Source organism: Sminthopsis crassicaudata, chromosome 3, assembly GCF_048593235.1.
Source record: "Sminthopsis crassicaudata isolate SCR6 chromosome 3, ASM4859323v1, whole genome shotgun sequence".
Taxonomy (NCBI): domain Eukaryota; kingdom Metazoa; phylum Chordata; class Mammalia; order Dasyuromorphia; family Dasyuridae; genus Sminthopsis; species Sminthopsis crassicaudata.
The window spans coordinates 437,155,115-437,174,757 of NC_133619.1; the positions used below are offsets into that span (position 1 = coordinate 437,155,115).

A 19,643-nucleotide genomic window follows, 5' to 3' on the forward strand; every position below is an offset into this window, starting at 1 on the left:
GTCCAGTTTTAGAGAAGAATTTGTTTTTATAATGATGATAAAGTTCATTTTAAGTGAATTTTTAAAATCCTCCCACTTCATTTTAAAACAACTTTTGTTATATTAAGTTCAAAAGCATTTAATATAAATAATTTTTTAAAGTCAATAAAATTAAGACTTTGGGGTCAACTAATTGCTTGTTAACAACAGTGTTTTTGTGCTTATGGAATACTTATCTATATAGTCTTAAGTCGATTTTCCCCATGTTAGGCAGATTCTTTCATTCAACATACAGGGTCGTTTTATTTGTGGCCCATTATGTATATATTTTTGTGAGAATGTAAAAAATGCAATTTTTTTGTTTTTTAGTTTGTCTAGGACTAATATTTTCAGAGGAATTTTTTAAAGTTAAGATCAGTATATAAGCTAGTTGTTTTTTCTTTTTTTTTTTAACTTAAAGGTGGTAAGTATTTTTTAAACCTTAAAAAATGAAACACCATTTTCAAAAGTCAGGTTTTTTAATGTGTTCATTTGCTATTGAATATTGAGTCATACAATATTATACATAACATGAAAAATAATGTAAACCTACAAATTTATATTGTTTACTTAACTTGTATTTTTTTTTTTAATTTTTCATCAGAAATGGGTTGTATGTGTTAAGGATACATTTTTGTAGTGTTTATTCTTATATTAGAGTGCCTCTGATCACTTGATATCTACCATGTTGATATCTACTAACAAAGATAGATTCCTTTTTAGTTAACAGAAGAACTGCTACTTCAATGTTAATGGTGGTTTTACATGTTGTGGAAATGAATTTCCATATCATATTATTTATTTTGATCAAATTGAAAATCTTAACTCTATTTTAAAACTTTTTGCCACAGCGTTTTACCAACGAGGATCATTTGGCTGTCCATAAACATAAACATGAGATGACACTGAAATTTGGTCCAGCTCGTAATGACAGTGTCATTGTGGCTGGTTAGTATATGCTTTTATTAATAGCTTATATACATCGTTCTCCTGGAATGTGCACAATTTTTGTGTATTTTTTTGTACATAATTTTGTGATACCCTTTACACTGGTGAAAAATGCCAATAATTTCATTTGCAATGAATGTTTGCAACATGTATTTTACCCATTACATATCCATTTCCACTTCTGATCATTCATTCACTTTTTTTTAATGTGCTTTTAAATGTAGGTTTCTTTGTCATTTATTGTGGGAATTAGTGGGAATTTTTTTGGAGCATGCAAAGGTTGCTAATTGAATTTATGTGATATTAATAAATGTTATCTTTGATTTTCTTGAACCTTATTTACTAAGCATTATAGAAATTACTTATAGCTCAAAACACCTGTCTGCTAACTTGGAAGACCAATTAGCAAGTTCATGAATTTGGATTCTGTTTATGCTTTTCTTAAGGCTAATTTTATCTGTAAGATAAGATTTAAAATCATTAGTGACCCTGAATAAAAGAAAAAGAATCTGGAATTTGATTATATTTAAGTTTAATTTTAATCCTCCAATCACCTGAAATTTAGTCAACACTTTTCTTTATTATTAACTTTATTAATTACTTTTTAAAGTAGAAATAAAGTTAATGAATTTGCTAATTGTTTTCCCTGTGCTAAACATTAGGTAATAGAATTTTTTTCATATATTTATATACAGATCCATATTTGTAATTGTAGTTTCAAGTCTTAAAAAAAGTTGTGGGGAAAAAAAGAAACATGGAAGTTTTTTATTTGGGAATTTCATAAAAAAGATTATATTCTTTATATTGCCTCAAAACTAACAGAACTACATCCAAATTTTAAAAAATCATTATGAAATGCTCATTTTGTCTGTGAAAATTTGTATTCAACTTCTCCAGAGCCATAAGTGCTTCACTTGGTTTGAATCAAGTTCAAAAATCACATACAGTCTAAATATTACTTCTTTTAGCAAAGTAACATTTACAAAAATGACCCTGTACCCTAAGGATAATCCTTAAAAATAGATGAATTATCCAGCAGAGTTTTGAAATAGTACCATTTAAAAAGTCTTAATGTGCAATAAATTTAGAGGCAGAGATAGAATGGTGTATAGTTTTAATGTATAATATTCTTAGTGTTCAAAATATTTGTAATGAAAAATTAGATGATAGAACATTTCAGAATCTTTAAAAAGGAATTCTTCACGATAAATTAATAAACTTTTAAAGGATGCCTTCATTTTTTAAAATCTTGATCTTAGAAATACTCTTTGTCTTAAAATCTCAAATTATTCCCTTAATAAATAAATATATTTAAATGAATAAGTGAACGTTAGATAAGGCAAACAGAAAGGCAGGGGTATATGTTTCTGGATTGTCTTAGATATCATACATTTAATTATAAGAGTTTCCCTAGAATAAGCTTGACCTCACAATTCCAGAATATCATGAACTTTGTGATTCTTTAATCACACACCATCACAAAGTTGAAAGGGATTTCAGAAGTTATCTCTAATCCAATATGGACCTGAATTACAACATTCCTTTCTGCAACATTCCTAAGTGGTCATCCATCCTTTGAAGACCTCCGTCATGGACAAGTTATTACCTAAAACTTCAAATTTCTTAACCACTAGTGACCAAAAATTGTATAGGCTACTCTAGGAGGTAGTGGTTTCTTCCTTCCTGGAAGTCCTTAAGTAAAAGGTGAATGACTGCTTGGCAGACATTTTATAGGAAATTTTTCCCTGCAGATATGTTTCGGTAGTCACTGAAATCATTTCCAGTTTAGAAGTTATTTAATTCCATGAATGTTTTGTGATGGTAAAATGTTTTACATTTGTCTTTTCAAAAGAAAAGAGAAAAATATATAAATACTTTATAAAGCCTCCAAATTGTTGAGGCATCTTGGTGATATAGTAGAAAGAACTCTAGACTGTCAAGAAGAGCTAAATTCAAATCTTGTGTCACTTACTAGCCCATGTGACCATGGGCAAGTCACTTAATTTCTTTTCTGCTTAAGTTTCCTTATCTTTAAAATGAATTTAATCACAGAAACTACTCCCAAGGTTTTTGTGGACATCAAATCATTTAACTTTTATCTGTAAAACACTTCGCAAATGTTAAAATGCCATATAAGTACTATTTTGTTTTTAATACTATCTTGCCTTAACAGACTTCTTCAATATCTGCTTTTCAAACAGGCTAATGTATATCTTCTGAACAGTTGCATTGACATTGAGTATTAAATAGACCCATTTTAACTGATCTTAAATTATTGGATTATACTAATTTAACTTGCCCTTGAGCAAAGAGTGAAAAGTTAAAAAAGGAACATTTTACTAAAACTATAATTCTACCCTCTCAGAGTATTACCTTATACTTCGATGAGCTCAGATTTAAAATTTGTTTTTAAATTCATAATTCATAGAATTTGACAAATTAAAAAATCAAATAAAAACATCCAAATAAAATTATATATATATACATTTGCATGTACATATAAAACTAATAATGTAGATTATGCAATATTGTATGTAATTTTTAAACACATTAATGGTTTTACCTTTGTCAGTATGTGAGTTCTCAGAAGTCTTAGTGATTTGTTTTGTTTTCTTTCATTATGACTACTTCAGCATATTTATTGATAAAAATTGATTTAAGTTTTTGCTTTTTCAAATGAAAACTTAATAGTTCTTCCTCCTTCCCATTTTTAAATATTTATCGACACCCGAGGGGGCAGCTAGGTGGCGCAGTGGATAGAGCACCAACCTTGAATTCAGGAGGACCTGAGTTCAAATCTGGTCTCAGACACTTAACACTTCCTAGCTGTGTGACCCTGGACAAGTCACTTAAACCCAGCCTCAAAAAAAAAAAAAAAAAAATTATTGAAACCCTGGTGAGAATAGTTGAATAAACAAAGTCCAAGTGAAAACAGAAGTAATTGATCATTGATGAACATGAGGTGAAATGTAAATATTTACACAGGAAATTAGTTTTCTAACTTTGTTAGGTGCATGTTACAGGATCAGACTTCAAGAAAGATCTGCATATCAAATTATATACACAGTGAATCAAAATATAATAAAGATATATTATATTTATACTGATGTGCATACATGCATATGTTATATATGTGCATTTTATGCATGTCTGTATACTTAATTGATTTTTATATGTGATATGCATATATGTGCATATATGCACACATAAAGTAAGAGTATACAAGTGGGGTTTTTTTTAAATTGTTCATACCAAAACCAAATACTAGCTAATTAATGTTTATAGTAAAGATAGAACAATTAGAAGATTGATAAATTATCCATTCACCTATTTGAATTTTATTGATGTGCTTGCAATTTACATGCTGTTTTTCTCTTCAGGAAAACAGCATTAGAAATAGCTTTGAAGAGTTGAATCTGGCTTCCTGGTTTGAACTGCAAGATATATTAAAATTTGTACACAATTCTATATAATAACAGAGCTGATCAAAGCAGAAGTCTTAGTTATTATACACATTAATAGACATTGAAAATAAAAGGCTAGACTATTAAAAGGCATAAATCTGTTATTTGTTCTTCCTTCAGTACAGTTAGTAACAGGTATTTTTACTTTAGCTATCGTGTATGTATATACTATATATATTATTGTTTATAGTATGTACATACAAACCCAAATATTGATAGTTTCTTTACTTAAGAAACATGCAAGAGTTGCTATTGTTAAAATACATGATATAAAACAATATTTTTGACAGCATACTTTGCTTACTTTATACAAACATAAGTAGCATAAAAATTAAGTAGCTTCAGAAAATGGTAAGTAGATATTTTAAGATCTTAAAAATGTTTTCTTTATACCATAATTGTATCAACATTTTAGCCTGCCGATCAAACTTTATTCTCCACCATCCCCACCTCTTTCCCACCCTCACCCCCGAACTAATTTCAAGATAAATTGTGACATTTTCTTTAATTTTTCTTAAAGCTTATTCATTTTTCAGCTACTTCTATTTTGTGTTTTCTCACAGACAAACCTAAAATGACCTCTACTGACATGATGAATAGTAATAATGATTTTGATTGAAAATAATTGATCCCTGAGTGATATAGCCAACTATTTCATTGATAAGGAACAAGGAAGACTTCTTAAACTAATTTCTCTAAAGCTGAAGAAACTTTCTTGTCTGCTGTAGTAATTTAACTAAATCTTGTTTGCTTTAAAGGAAGAGAGTACTTTCCAAAGAAAAGATAAGCAGCTGATTGATTCAATTACTTGCTGTTTTTGTGTCAGTGACCAAATTTTAGAGTATCTTTTCTAATATTTAAAATATGATTTTTAAATTTCAGATCAGACACCAACGCCAACACGATTCTTGAAGAACTGTGAAGAAGTGGGTTTGTTCAATGAGCTAGCAAGTCCATTTGAAAATGAATTCAAAAAAGCTTCAGAAGATGACATTAAAAAAGTATGTTGGCAGCACTTGCAATTTAAAAACTTCGTAGTGTTACTGTTAACTATTGTTGTTGTATCTTGATTCATGTTTACCTATTTTCTATATGTCTATTTTTTATTTAATGACTTTATTTTAATGAACATTTGCATTTTAGATGCCTCTAGATTTATCCCCTCTTGCAACACCCATCATAAGAAGCAAAATTGAAGAGCCTTCTGCTGTGGAGACATCTCACCAGGATAGTCCTTTACCTCATCCAGAATCCACTACCAGTGATGAAAAGGTTAGACATTTATATTTATTGGGAAAATTCAGATTAACAGAGTAAATTAGTCACATTCGAAAATTACATACTCTGAATAAATGAGTATAAACTTACTATTCCATCTTGTTAACTGAATTCTGTATAACAGTAATTTCATATAATTAAAAAAGAAAAATCGGGGAAAATAAAGACTTATATGTATTGAATAAAAATATCCTCTTTATTATAAAAAAAAGAAAAAGAGGGAAATGAGGTATAAGTTAGGGTGTTTTAATATAAAATTTGAACTTCTGATGATCCAATGTCTTTAGTAAATTTTTTAGACTTGTATGTTGCAGATATAAACCTGTATGTTGATGAACAAATCACCATATCATTCATGCAAATATATATGTGTGCGTGTGTGTGTGTGTATATTTAAAATATTTCAGTCTATCTACATATTCCATGACAGTGTCTTTTCTGTTTATTATTATTCATCCTTATCTAAATACTTTTTTTTTTTTTTTTCCTGAGGCTGGGGTTAAGTGACTTGCCCAGGGTCACAGCTAGGAAGTGTTAAGTGTCTGAGACCAGATTTGAACTCGGGTCCTCTTGAATTCAAGGCTGGTGCTCTATCCATTGCGCCACCTAAATACTCTTAAAGCCTGAGGTTCATACCTTTCTTTTCTATGCTTTCTCATTGAACAGTACTATGCTGCTTCTACACACTTTGTATTAGATTGTGACTTGTTTGTTTCTCTGGAGTGGTTCCTCACATTTTAGCACCTCTGAATACTCCTTATATTTCTGTAGATCCTAGAATGTCACAGTTTCTTCAGAAAATCCATATTCATACTTTATAGTAAAAACCTTATACTTAATATGCTGTTCTAGTGATTCAGAATTCCTTTCACATTCAATTTGACAAATATCAGATTCCTGCCATGTCCAACAGACTAGGACAATCAAGATGAAAAACTGTATAATCCTTGTCTTTAAAGAGTTTGTATCTTTTGGAGTATATAATGAATAATTAGAAATCTTTCTCATCTCTATCATTTTTTTTTTTTTCAATTTCTAACCTCTACATAGTTTTGATTTCTCTCTGTCCTGCCAGAATCTGCTTCTAAATCTCTTAACAGATTTTTTTTTTCCCATCTAATTTAGTAACCCTTAACACTTTGTTAAGCAGAGAGAGGTTAGACCAGGGGTTCTCAAACAAACTACGGCCCGAAGGCCAGATGTGACCCATTGAGGATGTTTATGCGGCCTGCTGGGTTACGGCAAATGGGCTGAGGGGCGGAAACAGAGAGTGAGTTTTTGTTTTTACTATAGTCCGGCCCTCCAACAGTCTGAGGGCCAGTGAACTGGCCCCCTATTTTAAAAATTTGAGGACCATTGGGTTAGAGAATGGTTTTTCTCAACTTCTTTCATCTTCAAAGGGCGTGAGATCAGTTTGCATTTCTAACACATGTATTAGTGAACCCTTTATCCTTCAATCTCACAGCATAACCATAATATATTGCAGCCTACTTATAGCTGCCATACGTATCTTTGTTGATCTTCAGGCCACCTAAGGCCTTCAGAGATCATAGGTAGTCCTCTGGGATTCATAATTGTGTCACAGAACAGGAGAACATTTGTATTTTAAAAGATGGGCTTTTGTGCTGGGCAGAAACATGGGATCCTCAAAAGCTTTATACAAGTTTACACATTTAATCCACTTTACTCTCTTCTTCCTATTTGCTTTTTGTTGTTGCTTATTGTTCACCTATGTTGATTTAGATATATGATAGAGAAATAAATTATTGGATGAATTGCCAATCATATCTCATAATCTAGATCAATGGTGGTTTCCAAACTTTTGTGTGTTTGACACCTCTGATGTACATTAAAAACCATATGTGAAAATAAAATGCTTTAAAGGATGAGGTAAAGATGAAATAAATAACTTCTCCAAGTAATATTTAAAATTTCATTTCTTAATGGTTAAAAAAACATTCTTACTCTCATTGCACTGGGAAGCTGTTTTTTTCCCAAGAGTGTTTTGTGCTACCATAAATAGTACTCTGGCCAGGAGAAGGAATATATGAATTTCTAGAGTCAGTTGGCACCTGCAGAAGGTTGAGATTGGTAAAGGAGAGAAAACAAGAAACTTCATTATGTGATCATAGGTGGAGCTAGAAGGCATATCAGAAGCCAACCTTGTCATTTTAGAGAAACTGAGAGGCCCAGAAGTAGAATTTCAACCAGAGCCTTTCTTATTGGGGTTTTTGTTGTTGTTGTTGTTTTGGGGGTTTTTTGGTGGTTGTTTTGTTTGCTTTTGGCTGAGGCAAGTGGGGTTAAGTGACTTGCTCAGGGTCATATAGCTAGGACATGTTAAGTGTCTGAGGTCAGATTTGAACTCAGGTTCTCCTTACTTCAGGGCTGATGCTCTATCCACTCTGCCACCTAGCTGCCCTTCCTTTTGATTTTTTAATGTTACTTTTTCTGTTGTACTATGCTGTGCTGTAGACATACCCAGTTCCCAGCAAGTAGTGAAGTGCTGTGTTCTTTTATAAGAATGATGGGGTTGGACAGAATATTTTATAATTTGTCTGCTTCGGCCAAGCCTCTTCTCTCCAGGTTGCTTAGTAGGCACTAACAAGTGACTGCTCATTATAGTTTCTCTAGTAACACTTTTTCCTGCTCGTCAAGGTTATTGTTGAAGCTACTGTTATAATGTATTTTAAGATAGTCCACAATAATAGGAACTCCTTACAGTCTGATATATTTAAAAATTGTCAAAATTAAAATAATGTCTCTATTTAAAGTAATATATGTGCTTCACCAGTGAATATGTGCTGGGTGTTAATAACCTTACTGTGCCTTTTATAGGAATGGTTAAATAAATGAGTTGACAAGGGAACAGTGTCTTTGTATTGGTTGTAGTTATAGACCACTGAAAAACTTTGGTTAAATTTAAAAAATTTTTCCCTTTATCCTGCTGTTTAATAGGAAGTATCTTTACCACAGACTGCACAGCCTACATCAACTATAGTTCGTCCAGCATCACTACAGGTTCCCAATGTACTACTTACAAGTTCAGACTCAAGTGTCATAATTCAGCAGGCAGTACCCTCTCCAACATCAAGTACTGTCATCACTCAAGCTCCTTCCTCCAATAGGCCAATAGTGTAAGTAAAGTAATTTGATAATTAAGTGACATTATTAACTTTTAAATTTATAATTTCTTCCATTCAGTTGGTATTAGGGCTGGGTATTGGGACAAATTTGAATTTTCAGAAAAATTTACCTTTTAGTGAATTAAACAAAACTCCCAGTACATTTTGCCTTCTTGTCCTCTTTTCTCTCATCCTTAAAACAAAAACTTAATTTCCAAGACAAAATTAAAAGCCCCTGTTACAAAAGACTTAAAACACCATGAAATGTTGTGAAGGACATGGAACACCAAAAAGATGATTTTATATGTGATCTTAGAGGTAAGAAGAATCACTGGATTTTACCAAATAGAGAATTGATTTGGTCAGATTGTACTTAAGGAAGATCATTTTGAAGTAGAGGAAATGGGGAGATTAAAAGAAGCAAGAACAGGAAGTAGAAGGGGAAAGGATAAAAAAGGGGGACAGACTGTAAAAGGGGAGGGTTGTTTGAGGATAGTGATGGTCAGAGCAAAACACTGGGGGATTGGGGACAAAAGGAGAAAGGAAAGAGAAAAATATAATGGGGAAAATAAGATGATGAAAAATACAGAGTTTGTGATTTTAACTGTGAATGGGATGAACTCTCCCACAAAATCGAAGCTGATAGCAGTGTCCTATAATATTGTTTACCAGAAACACATTAAAAGCAGAGAGTTAAAATATAGAGTAAAGGTAAAAGTCTGGAGCAGACCTATTATGCCTCATCTGAAGTTTAAAAAGCAAAACAAAAAAAAAACAGGGGTAGCGATTCTGATCTCAGATGAAGCAAAAGCAGACATAGATCTAATTAAAAGAGATAAGGAAAGAAATAACATTTTGCTAAAAGGTACCGTAGATGATGAAGTTCTAGTATCAATGTTAAACATATATGCACCAAGTGGAGAGCATTCAAATTTCTAGAGGAGAAGTTGAGAGCTGCAAGAATTAGATAGCAGAACTATACTAGTGAGGGATCTCAACCTTGCTCTCTTAGAACTAAATAAATCAAACCACAAAATAAATAAAAAGCTAAGGAGGTAAATAAAATTTTAGAAAAAAGTTAGGTATGGTAGACCTTTGGAGAAAATGGAAACAGAAAGGATATACTTTTTTCTTGGTGGTACATGCAACCCACAACAAAATTGACCATGTATTAGGGCATAAAAACATCAAAATCAAATGCAGAATGGTAGAAATAGTAAATGAATCTTTTTTTCAGATCATGCTGCAACAAAAATTACATATAATAAAGGGCCAGGGAAAAATAGACCCAAAATTAATTGGAAACTAAACAATCTACTCCTAAAGAATGAGTGAAACAACAAATCATAGACACAATCGATAAGTTCATCCAAGAGAATGACAATAATGAGAAAACATACCAAAACTTGTGGGCTGCAGCCAAAGCAGTTCAGGGAAGTTTTATATTTCTAGATTTTTTTATTTGCATAAATCTTTATACAAAGAAAGAGAAGATCAGTGAAATTGGTCATGCAATTGAAAAAGCTAGAAAAAGACAATCTCCAATTAAATACCAATTTTGAAATTCTGAAAATAAAAGGGGAAATTAATAAATCTGAAAGTAAGAAACCTATTGAACTAATAAACAAAACTAAGATTGGTTTTATGAAAAAAAAAAAAAAAACAAAACATAAATCTTTAATTTGATTTAGAAAAAAGGAAAGAACAAAATCAAATTATTAGTATCAAAAATGAAAAGGGTGACCTTTCCACCAATGAAGAGGAAATTAGAGCAATAATTAGGAGCTATTTTGCCCAATTATATGCCAATAAATCTTATAATGTAAATGAAATGGATGAATACTTACAAAATGTAGATTGCCCAGATTAACAGAAGAGGAAATAAATTACTTAAATAGGTCCATTTTAAAAAAAGAAATTGAACAAGGAAGATCAATTGGAGTGAGGTGAACATTTAAGGGAGAGAGCCTTAGCCAGAAGGCTAGGCTATTGCAGTTTTCAGGAATAATATCATCAGAGTGCTTACCAGGATGTTGCCATTATGAGGAGAGGCGATATGAGATATTAGGAAGGTAAAAACAACAAGGACTTGGCAAATGATTGGGTATGGAATGTGAAAGAGTAGAATCAAGGGTAACATATTAGGGCAGGACTGACTGACAGAGAGGGCCCTCAGTAGTGTTAAGGAAATTAGGAAGAGGAGTGGAGTTGAATTTCATTTTGGATATGGTGAGTTGAAGTTGTCCACAGGACTTCCAGTTCAAGATATAAAGTAGGCAGTTGGAGATGTGCAATTGGAGGGCAAGAGAAAAGTTATATAAGAATGCTCTCTACCGGGAATTATCCCAAAGTTGTCATTGTTATTCTTTTGTGAAGCCTGGAGTTTTGGAATTGAGTGACCAGGATCCCTGAATTATATTGGAAAGTAGGCTTTTTAAATGTGTATTTTGTAAAAAGTGGGATTTTAGAGAATTCCACTAACCAAAAGATTTCTGTTGCTTCAAGAATAAAATATAAACTCTGGTTTCCTCAAGAGAAAAAAGAGAGATTCTAGACAGATAAGTAGATATGGAAATTATTAACATAGATGATGATCATAATTAAATCCATAGGAGTGATGAGATTACCAAGTAAAATAGGAGAAGAGGGCTGGGAGACACCCATGTTTGGGTGCTGTGGTCTGAATGAAAAATCCAACAGAGAGAAACTGAAAAGAAGCAATCAGATAAGTATGAGTATGTGGAGAGATCAGTGTTATAAAAACCTAGAGAGAGAAAATAATGGAGAAAAGGATGATCATCTCAGAGATTGCAAAGAGATCACAAAAGATGAAGATTAAGAAAAAGCCATTTAAATCTGGCAGGTATGGGATCATTTATAATTTTGGAGGGAAAATAGTTTCAGTTGAATGACAAAGTCAAAAGCCAGCCTGAAGTGAGTTAAGAAAAGAAATGAAAGTATTGCTCAGAATAGCCTTAACAGAGAAGAGATATGGGAAATTAGCAGGGAAAAATGGATCAAGTAAAGGATTTTTTGTGAGCGGGGAAGACATGTAAACAGTAGCAAAACAGCCTGTAGACAGGTATTACTTGAAATTAAGTGACAGCATGACACTGATAAAAGAGTTGATCTGGTGTTGAACAACAGATAGATCACTTGTGCATAAAGAGATCCTCATTTGAGACCAAGGAGTAAGGAAGAATATAGTCATCAAAGACTTTTGAGATGAGAATGAATAAAAGCAACCTCTTGCCAAATGGTTCCAATTTTTTTCAAGTGAAATTGCAGTAGTTTCAAATTCTCTTTTTTTTTAAGGGTTGGCTTGATAATAAATGTTAGTTATAAACCTTGATTTTTTAAAAACAAGATTACTTTTTTTTCACTGTTTTCTTTTCTTTTTTCCTTACAATTTCTTCATTTTGTTTCTCAGTCCTGTACCAGGTCCTTTTCCTCTATTGTTACATCTTCCCAATGGACAAACTATGCCTGTTGCCATTCCTGCCTCAATTACAAATTCTAATGTACATGTTCCTGCTGCAGTTCCAGTAAGTTTGAAATTAAAATGTGGTTTAATTTTTTTTTTTCTGGTCAGCAAAGGGAATATTAGCAAACAATAAATAGAAAATGTATTTCATTGCTGATAATTTTATTTGTAAATTGTATTATAAATTTTTTAGATAATTATATAATATTGTAGGGAAATTTTGGTGTAAAATATTTTTTCAAAGTCAGCTAGGTGGTATAATAAAGTGCTAGATTTGGAGTCAGTTCAAATCCAGTTTCAGATAACTTGGAAGCTATGTCAGTCAGTCATTAAATAGTATGTACCTATCATGTGCCAAACATTGTTGTAAGCAAATGGAGACAAAGAATGGCAAAAGCTGATATCTCTGCCCTTATATACCTCACAATCTTATGGGTAAAAGAACATACAAACAGCTGTGTGCAAATTATAAACAGGGTAAGTAGCAAATAATCAATGGGAAATTCACTAGATTTAAGAGGGTTTGGGAAAGGTTTTCTGAGTGATATTTTAGTGAATTTGAAGGAAGCCAGAAGATGATGAGGTCATATATTCTAGGCTTATGAAATCGTCAGTGCAAAGGTCAGTTGAGAGATGCAGTGTCTTTTAGGAACTGTGAGGAGACTAGTACCACTGTATCATAGAATATATGGGAAGGTGTAAGAAGTCTGGAAGGTTAGTGGGTGGGTTTCAATATAAAGAGCTTTGAACATCATAGAGAAGGGAGTCTGTGGACAACTCATTTGATTTGACCTGTTGTCTGTTCCTTTATCTGTAAAACGGGAGTAATAATAGCACCTACCTCTCAGTGTTTTATGAGTATAAAAAGAGACAATGTTTATAAAGTGCTTTGCAAGCCTTACAATAATAGATGAATATTAATAACATTACTACTAATATTGTTAAATTTGAGTAGTTAGGATTTCTCATTCAAAATAAAATGATGTCTTGACAGCTTCTTAGAATATATCTTTTAGCTTTTTTTTAGTGGGAGACAACACAGAGAATAGAAAGCAAAGCTGCAAGTAAGAAAAATCTAGGTTCAAGCCCTGCTTGTTCTGGAACTATAGCCATTCTTATACTACAGGCATTTTACTATACAAATTACCAGGCACTGGTGGAGGGAATTTCCTTATATGAGTTTTTTTTACTACTAAAACGCCAGTCCTTCACCATGACCATTACTCAGAAATAAGACAAGGAGAATTACTCTCTCTCTCTCTCTATATATATATATATATTACTATAGTGAATTTTTTCTACATTCTCTTCCTACCATTTTCCTCATATGTATGTATGTATGTAAACATATATTTCAGCTCTTATGTTTCTATATATATATGTAGTGCTTTTTAACGCCAGATTTTTAGCTTTAAAAGTCTATTTCAAAGATCACTGTTGTTAATACCAAGCAGCCTGCAAGTGAATTCAGCAATTATTAAAAGCATCATGCTTCTGTATATTTTTATGATAAATTTGGGAATTATTAAGTCTTTGTGATTACTTCAGTAACTGAATATAATAATTATAATCATAAAGTGCTTAAATTTCAAACTATGGTAGAAGCAACCTGAATGGCTAAAAAAGTAATGTACTTTGACCTAATTTCAATTTACATCAGCATCATGAGCTTTAATCAAAAAGAAGACTCCAAGTTCCTTAGCAAAATAAGTATCTGTGCAGCTCCATCTTTGTAGTCAGCATAATGTTTTATAACAATTATTTTAATAAGATTTTAAAATACCATTTAGTCAGATACAACAAATGTCCTTCATTTAACGAACTGTTAAGAATTGCAGTAGGCACATAGTTGTTAATCTATCTCATAGATACTATTAGATGTTACCTTGCAGATAGTATCTCGGGTTGAGAAATCAGTGGAAGTAACTATTCCATTAATCTTTTCTGAGAAAATTTTAAGTTCATCCTGGTCATTTCTGGTTCCTTTAAAATGTCTTATAAAGGCTAATTACATTTATACACTTAAGATACTTTTCAATGATATGCTGTTTATTTCTGGTTTCAAAATCTGAATATAATTGCAAAATTTGTGAGAATTTTTTATTATTATTATTATTATTTTTGGCAAGAATACATAATGAAATTATGAAACTCAGTAATCAGGACCGAAGGAGAGGGTCATGAGAAAAAAAATGCTTGTTGAATTAAAAAAGAATTGTGTATTGTATATATATATGTGTGTATGTGTAAGCACACATACACTCATATGGACATATACTGTTCTCAGTTGCTAATAGGTTAGGGTGGGAGAGGTTCCAAATTTTTAGATAGCATTTTTGTTATATTACCTATTGTATAAACAGAATGAAGTATATTCTGTAGAAAAAATAAATTATAACATCTTTGTGCAGCTTGTTAGACCTGTCACCATGGTGCCTAGTATCCCAGGAATCCCAGGTCCTTCTTCCCCACAACCAGTGCAGTCAGAGGCTAAAATGGTGAGTGAGGTTTTTTAAAAAATCTTTTAAATTTCCTTTGAGTCTGTTGTGGATATGTTTTTTATATAATGTACCTGATTTATGTGTGCTACTTAGTCCTAAATGCTTTAGTCTTAAAGATTTTATTTTGTAGAGCATTAGAGAGCTGAATTCTTCAAGAAGACAAACTGTTCATAAAGTATAGGTTGATTCCGAAGATTATAAACTTTTCTTGTACTGCCTTGATTCAAAAGTTCCAAACTCCCTTGCTCCTCCTAGTGGAAATTGTTTGCATTACAGCAAAAATTTAGCTCACTAAATTAACTCTCCTAAGGAGGTACAAATGTAATGTTATTAATGTTATAGTAATCACAAATATTCTCTAAGTTGTTTAGTTAGATGATCAAACTTATATTAAGGAAAGCAACAGCTTTTTATTTGTCCCAGATAGTAAGAAACAGAGTTAGAAAAAAGCTATTTAACATTGAGAAAAGTAATCACCTAGGAATAAAAAGCCTGCATTCTAGTCTTAGCTCTGTCATAATCATATTGTGTGACCTGAAGCATGTCACTTAACCTCACTGAATTTATTTCATCATCTATAAAATGAAGAGGTTAAACTAGTAAGTCCCTTTGTAATCTAAGAAAGTTATGAATGATTCAATGAATTTTTTTAAATTATTTTTTAATCACTCTGCAACTTAAGACATTTGCTGTCAGGAAAAAAATCTTAAGAAAAGCATTTCCCAAATTTACTTAGTAATGGAATACTTTAATAGTATCTTCATCCAGCTTGTGTAGAAGGATCTAGGTGGGTTTGGGCAAAAGTAGGAATCATGAAGATTATTTGGAGACCTTTTCTTGTAATTATAAAAGACGACAGGAGATTGAATGTGGGAAGGAGAAAGGAGCATGAGGAAAAGTTGGAAAACTCAGACTGATGGATGAAAATTAAAGCTGCAGGAGAAGGAAAACTTAAGCTGGATGTGAAGGTAGTTACTAAGACTAGGGAATCTAATAAAGGAAAAGAAGTTAGGTGTGGCAAGTTGCTAATAGATAGCACTCAGGTGGAAACTAGAAATCTTTAAACTATTTTAAACTCAAGAGATACACACAGGCAATTTGCCGCAGTCTTCTTCTTTAGGTGAGCTGGTAAGAAGAACAGCAAAAGACTAATGATTTCCCCTTCCTAAAGATGAGAAGACTAGGAATGATTTTGCATTGTCCTTCATAAAGTATACCATAGTTTGGTAGTGAACAAGACTGCCACCTATTATCAGTGGATCTCCATTCTAAAAGAGAAAATGGAGTTTTAGAAATGCCTTCCACTCTTCAAGTTAACTAGGAGAATGAAGTCTATTTTTACAACAATGGAGGAAGCATTTAACAAAACAAAACAAATTTTTTTTTTAAGGGTAGATGCATAAGAATGTTTATTTTAATTATATATGCTTCCAGAAAACTCCCATAATTTTTCTTGCAACCCACTATCTTATTGTTTTACTATATGAAGAGCTACAAAAAGAACTGTACTACCTCAAATTTCCTTTTTTTTTTTTTTTTTTTAATTTATTCATTTTTACAAATTATCCCCTCCCTCCCTCCACTCCCTCCCCCCATGGCAGGTAATCCCATACATTTTACATGTGTTACAATATAACCTAGATACAATATATGTGTGTAAATACCATTTTCTTGTTGCACGTTAAGTATTAGATTCCGAAGGTATAAGTAACCTGGGTAGATAGACAGTAGTGCTAACAATTTACATTCGCTTCCCAGTGTTCCTTCTCTGGGTATAGTTATTTCTGTCCATCATTGATCAACTGGAAGTGAGTTGGATCTTCTTTATGTTGAAGATTTCCACTTCCATCAGAATACATCCTCATACAGTATTGTTGTTGAAGTGTATAGTGATCTTCTGGTTCTGCTCATTTCACTCAGCAACAGTTGATTTAAGTCTCTCCAAGCCTCTCTATATTCCTCCTGCTGGTCATTTCTTACAGAGCAAAAATATTCCATAACCTTCATATACCACAATTTACCCAACCATTCTCCAATTGATGGACATCCATTCAACTTCCAGTTTCTAGCTACAACAAAAAGAGCTGCCACAAACATTTTGGCACATACAGGTCCCTTTCCACTCTTTAGTATTTCTTTGGGATATAATCCCAATAACAGGAATGCTGGGTCAAAGGGTATGCACAGTTTGACAACTTTTTGGGCATAGTTCCAAATTGCTCTCCAGAATGGCTGGATTCTTTCACAACTCCACCAACAATGTATCAGTGTCCCAGTTTTCCTACAACCCCCCAACATTCATCATTATTTGTTCCTGTCATCTTAGCCAATCTGACAGGTGTGTAGTGGTATCTCAGAGTTGTCTTAATTTGCATTTCTCTGATCAGTAGTGATTTGGAACACTCTTTCATATGAGTGGAAGTAGTTTCAATTTCATCATCTGAGAATCGTCTGTTCATATCCCTTGACCATTTATCAATTGGAGAATGGTTTGGTTTTCTATAAATCAGGGTCAGTTCTCTATATATTTTGGAAATGAGACCTTTGTCAGAACCTTTCCTTTTAAAAATATTTTCCCAATTTGTTACTTCCCTTCTAATCTTGAACAAAACAAATTTTAAAAAAATCTGAAGAGGTAGAAAGATATCCTTACCTGTGTCAGTAGATTTTAGGATAAAAGAATGTCATATAGAATAGAAAAGGATAGGAGAGAAGTTTGTTTATATATATTCAACAAGCTAAGTACCACATCAGTAAGTATTTACTTTGTATGTGTACTATCCTAGATATTGCAGATCCTTGTACAAAACCTATAAGCTTTCAGTGTGATTCTATTATTATGAGGGAGATAAGTACGTTTAAAAGATGTATAGTATAAATAGAAAATAAACAAATACATAAGGTAGTTACTGTAATGAATTCCTTATGTTATAAGGGGTGGAGAGGGGGCAGTATTTGAGGAACAGAAAGAAGACCAGTTTCATTGGATCAGAGTCCAGGTGGGAGGTTAATGTCCAAAGAAATTAAATAGTTTGGGGCCCGGATATAAAGGCCTTGGAAAGCTAAAGACAAAAGTTTATATTTGATCATAGAGATAATGGGACGCTACTGGTTGAATAAGGACATGCCATAGACAGCTTGCACTTGAGGAAAATTACTTTGTTACATAGCAATATATAAGATGAACTGGAGTATTAGGATGGACCTAACGGCAGAGAGATTTATTAGAAGCTTCTGTAATAATCTACATAACAGGCAGTGAGGGCCTAAAATAAGGTGGTAGCTGTGTGAATGGAGAAAACAGTCTAAAAAACAAAACTTAATAAGTGATTGGATATTTAGAATGAGGAAGAGTGAAGAGTTATGCATAATAACAAGATTGTGAATGTGAGATACTGGGAGAAAGGTAGTGCCTTTGAATGAAATAGAATTCTATTGATAAAAGGATAAACAAAAAATCTTTGAAGTGTAGTTCAAAATTGTTTACCAGAATAAGTAGACCGGTCCACAATTCCACAGTTCTACAATTGATAGACATTGCTATACCTGAATTCCTATATCCCCTCCCATATTTCTTTTAAGTTGCTTTGATTTGTGATTTGGAATTTTTTTTCATATGGCTATAAATGGCTTGGATTTTTTCTCTTGAGAATTGGTCTCTTCATATTCTTCAGCCACTTATCAATCTGGGAATGGTTTTTAGTCGTATTAATTTAACTCAGTTCCCTGCATAGCTTGGAAATGGTACCTTTATCAGAGAAAATTGATGCACAGTTACTACTTACTTTCTGATTTTGTTTGAGAAAGCAGTTTAGTTTTATATAATTAGAACTGTCTATTTTCTGTGATCCTGTCTGCTCTTTAGGCATATATTTTCTTCTTTGACCACCTAATTTGCTTATACTATTAAAGAATTTTATGTCTAAGACAAGTACATTAGTGGCTTAGCTTCATATCTGTTGTGAGCTATTAGTCTGTACCTATTTTCTGTTAAATTGCTTTCCAATTTTCCTACCAGATTTTGTTGAATAGTTAATCTTATCCCAATACCTGGGATCTGGACTTATCAAATACTGTATTTCTGTGATTTATCAAGTAATAGATTACTATGTTCATTTGTTTTTGTAATCATTTACCTAATTAATCCACAGGTGGTAGCTCTGTTACTTGGTGTTAAATCATTTTGATAATTACTGCTTTTTAGTTTGAAATCTGAATTGGTAAGCCCTTTCCCTTCCCACTTTTTTTTCTTTCAATTATTTCCCTTGAGATTCTTGACTTTTTGTCTTCCTTTGTCCTTTCCATGCTTTATGAAATAATAATTTGGGAGTTTAATTGGCATGACATTGGATGAGTAAATCAGTTTAGTTAAATTGTCCTTTGTATTACATTGGTTCAGTTTAGACAAAAGCATTTACTATTTCTTCAGTTATTTAGATCTGTTTTTAATTTGTGTAAAAAGTATTTTGTAGTGGTATTCATATAATTTCTCTATGTGTCTTGAAAGGCAAACTCAAGAGTTTTATAAGGCTTTTTTTAATTAACTTTAAATGGAATTTTCTTTTTTTCTGGATTTTCCTAATATATAGAACGAGTGTGGATACATTTTATTAAGTTGTTTCAATTTCTAGGGATCTCTTAAGGAAATTTTCTTCTATGTCATGTCCAAAAAAGGAAAAAGTATGTTTCTTAATTATGTTTATTTCCTCAATTCCTTTTTCTTATCTATTATTATAGCTGGCATTTTTAGCTGTATTATCAGTTATTATCAATTATGTTGATAATAGATATTCTTGTTTTGCCCCTGATCTTAGTAGAAAGGCCTCTA

General features: G+C 32.2%; 1 protein-coding gene across 2 annotated transcripts in view; it reads left to right on the forward strand.

Moving 5' to 3' along the window:
- The window catches only part of ATF2 (activating transcription factor 2), a 119,705-nt gene that overhangs the window by 62,367 nt on the left and 37,695 nt on the right, over positions 1-19,643 (forward strand). For both annotated transcript variants that reach the window (XM_074303050.1, XM_074303051.1), the window contains exons 4-9: positions 870-966; positions 5,313-5,431; positions 5,574-5,702; positions 8,664-8,842; positions 12,261-12,375; positions 14,726-14,812. In XM_074303050.1, the coding sequence (XP_074159151.1) occupies positions 870-966; positions 5,313-5,431; positions 5,574-5,702; positions 8,664-8,842; positions 12,261-12,375; positions 14,726-14,812 (726 nt within the window). The remainder of the gene's footprint in view (positions 1-869; positions 967-5,312; positions 5,432-5,573; positions 5,703-8,663; positions 8,843-12,260; positions 12,376-14,725; positions 14,813-19,643) is intronic.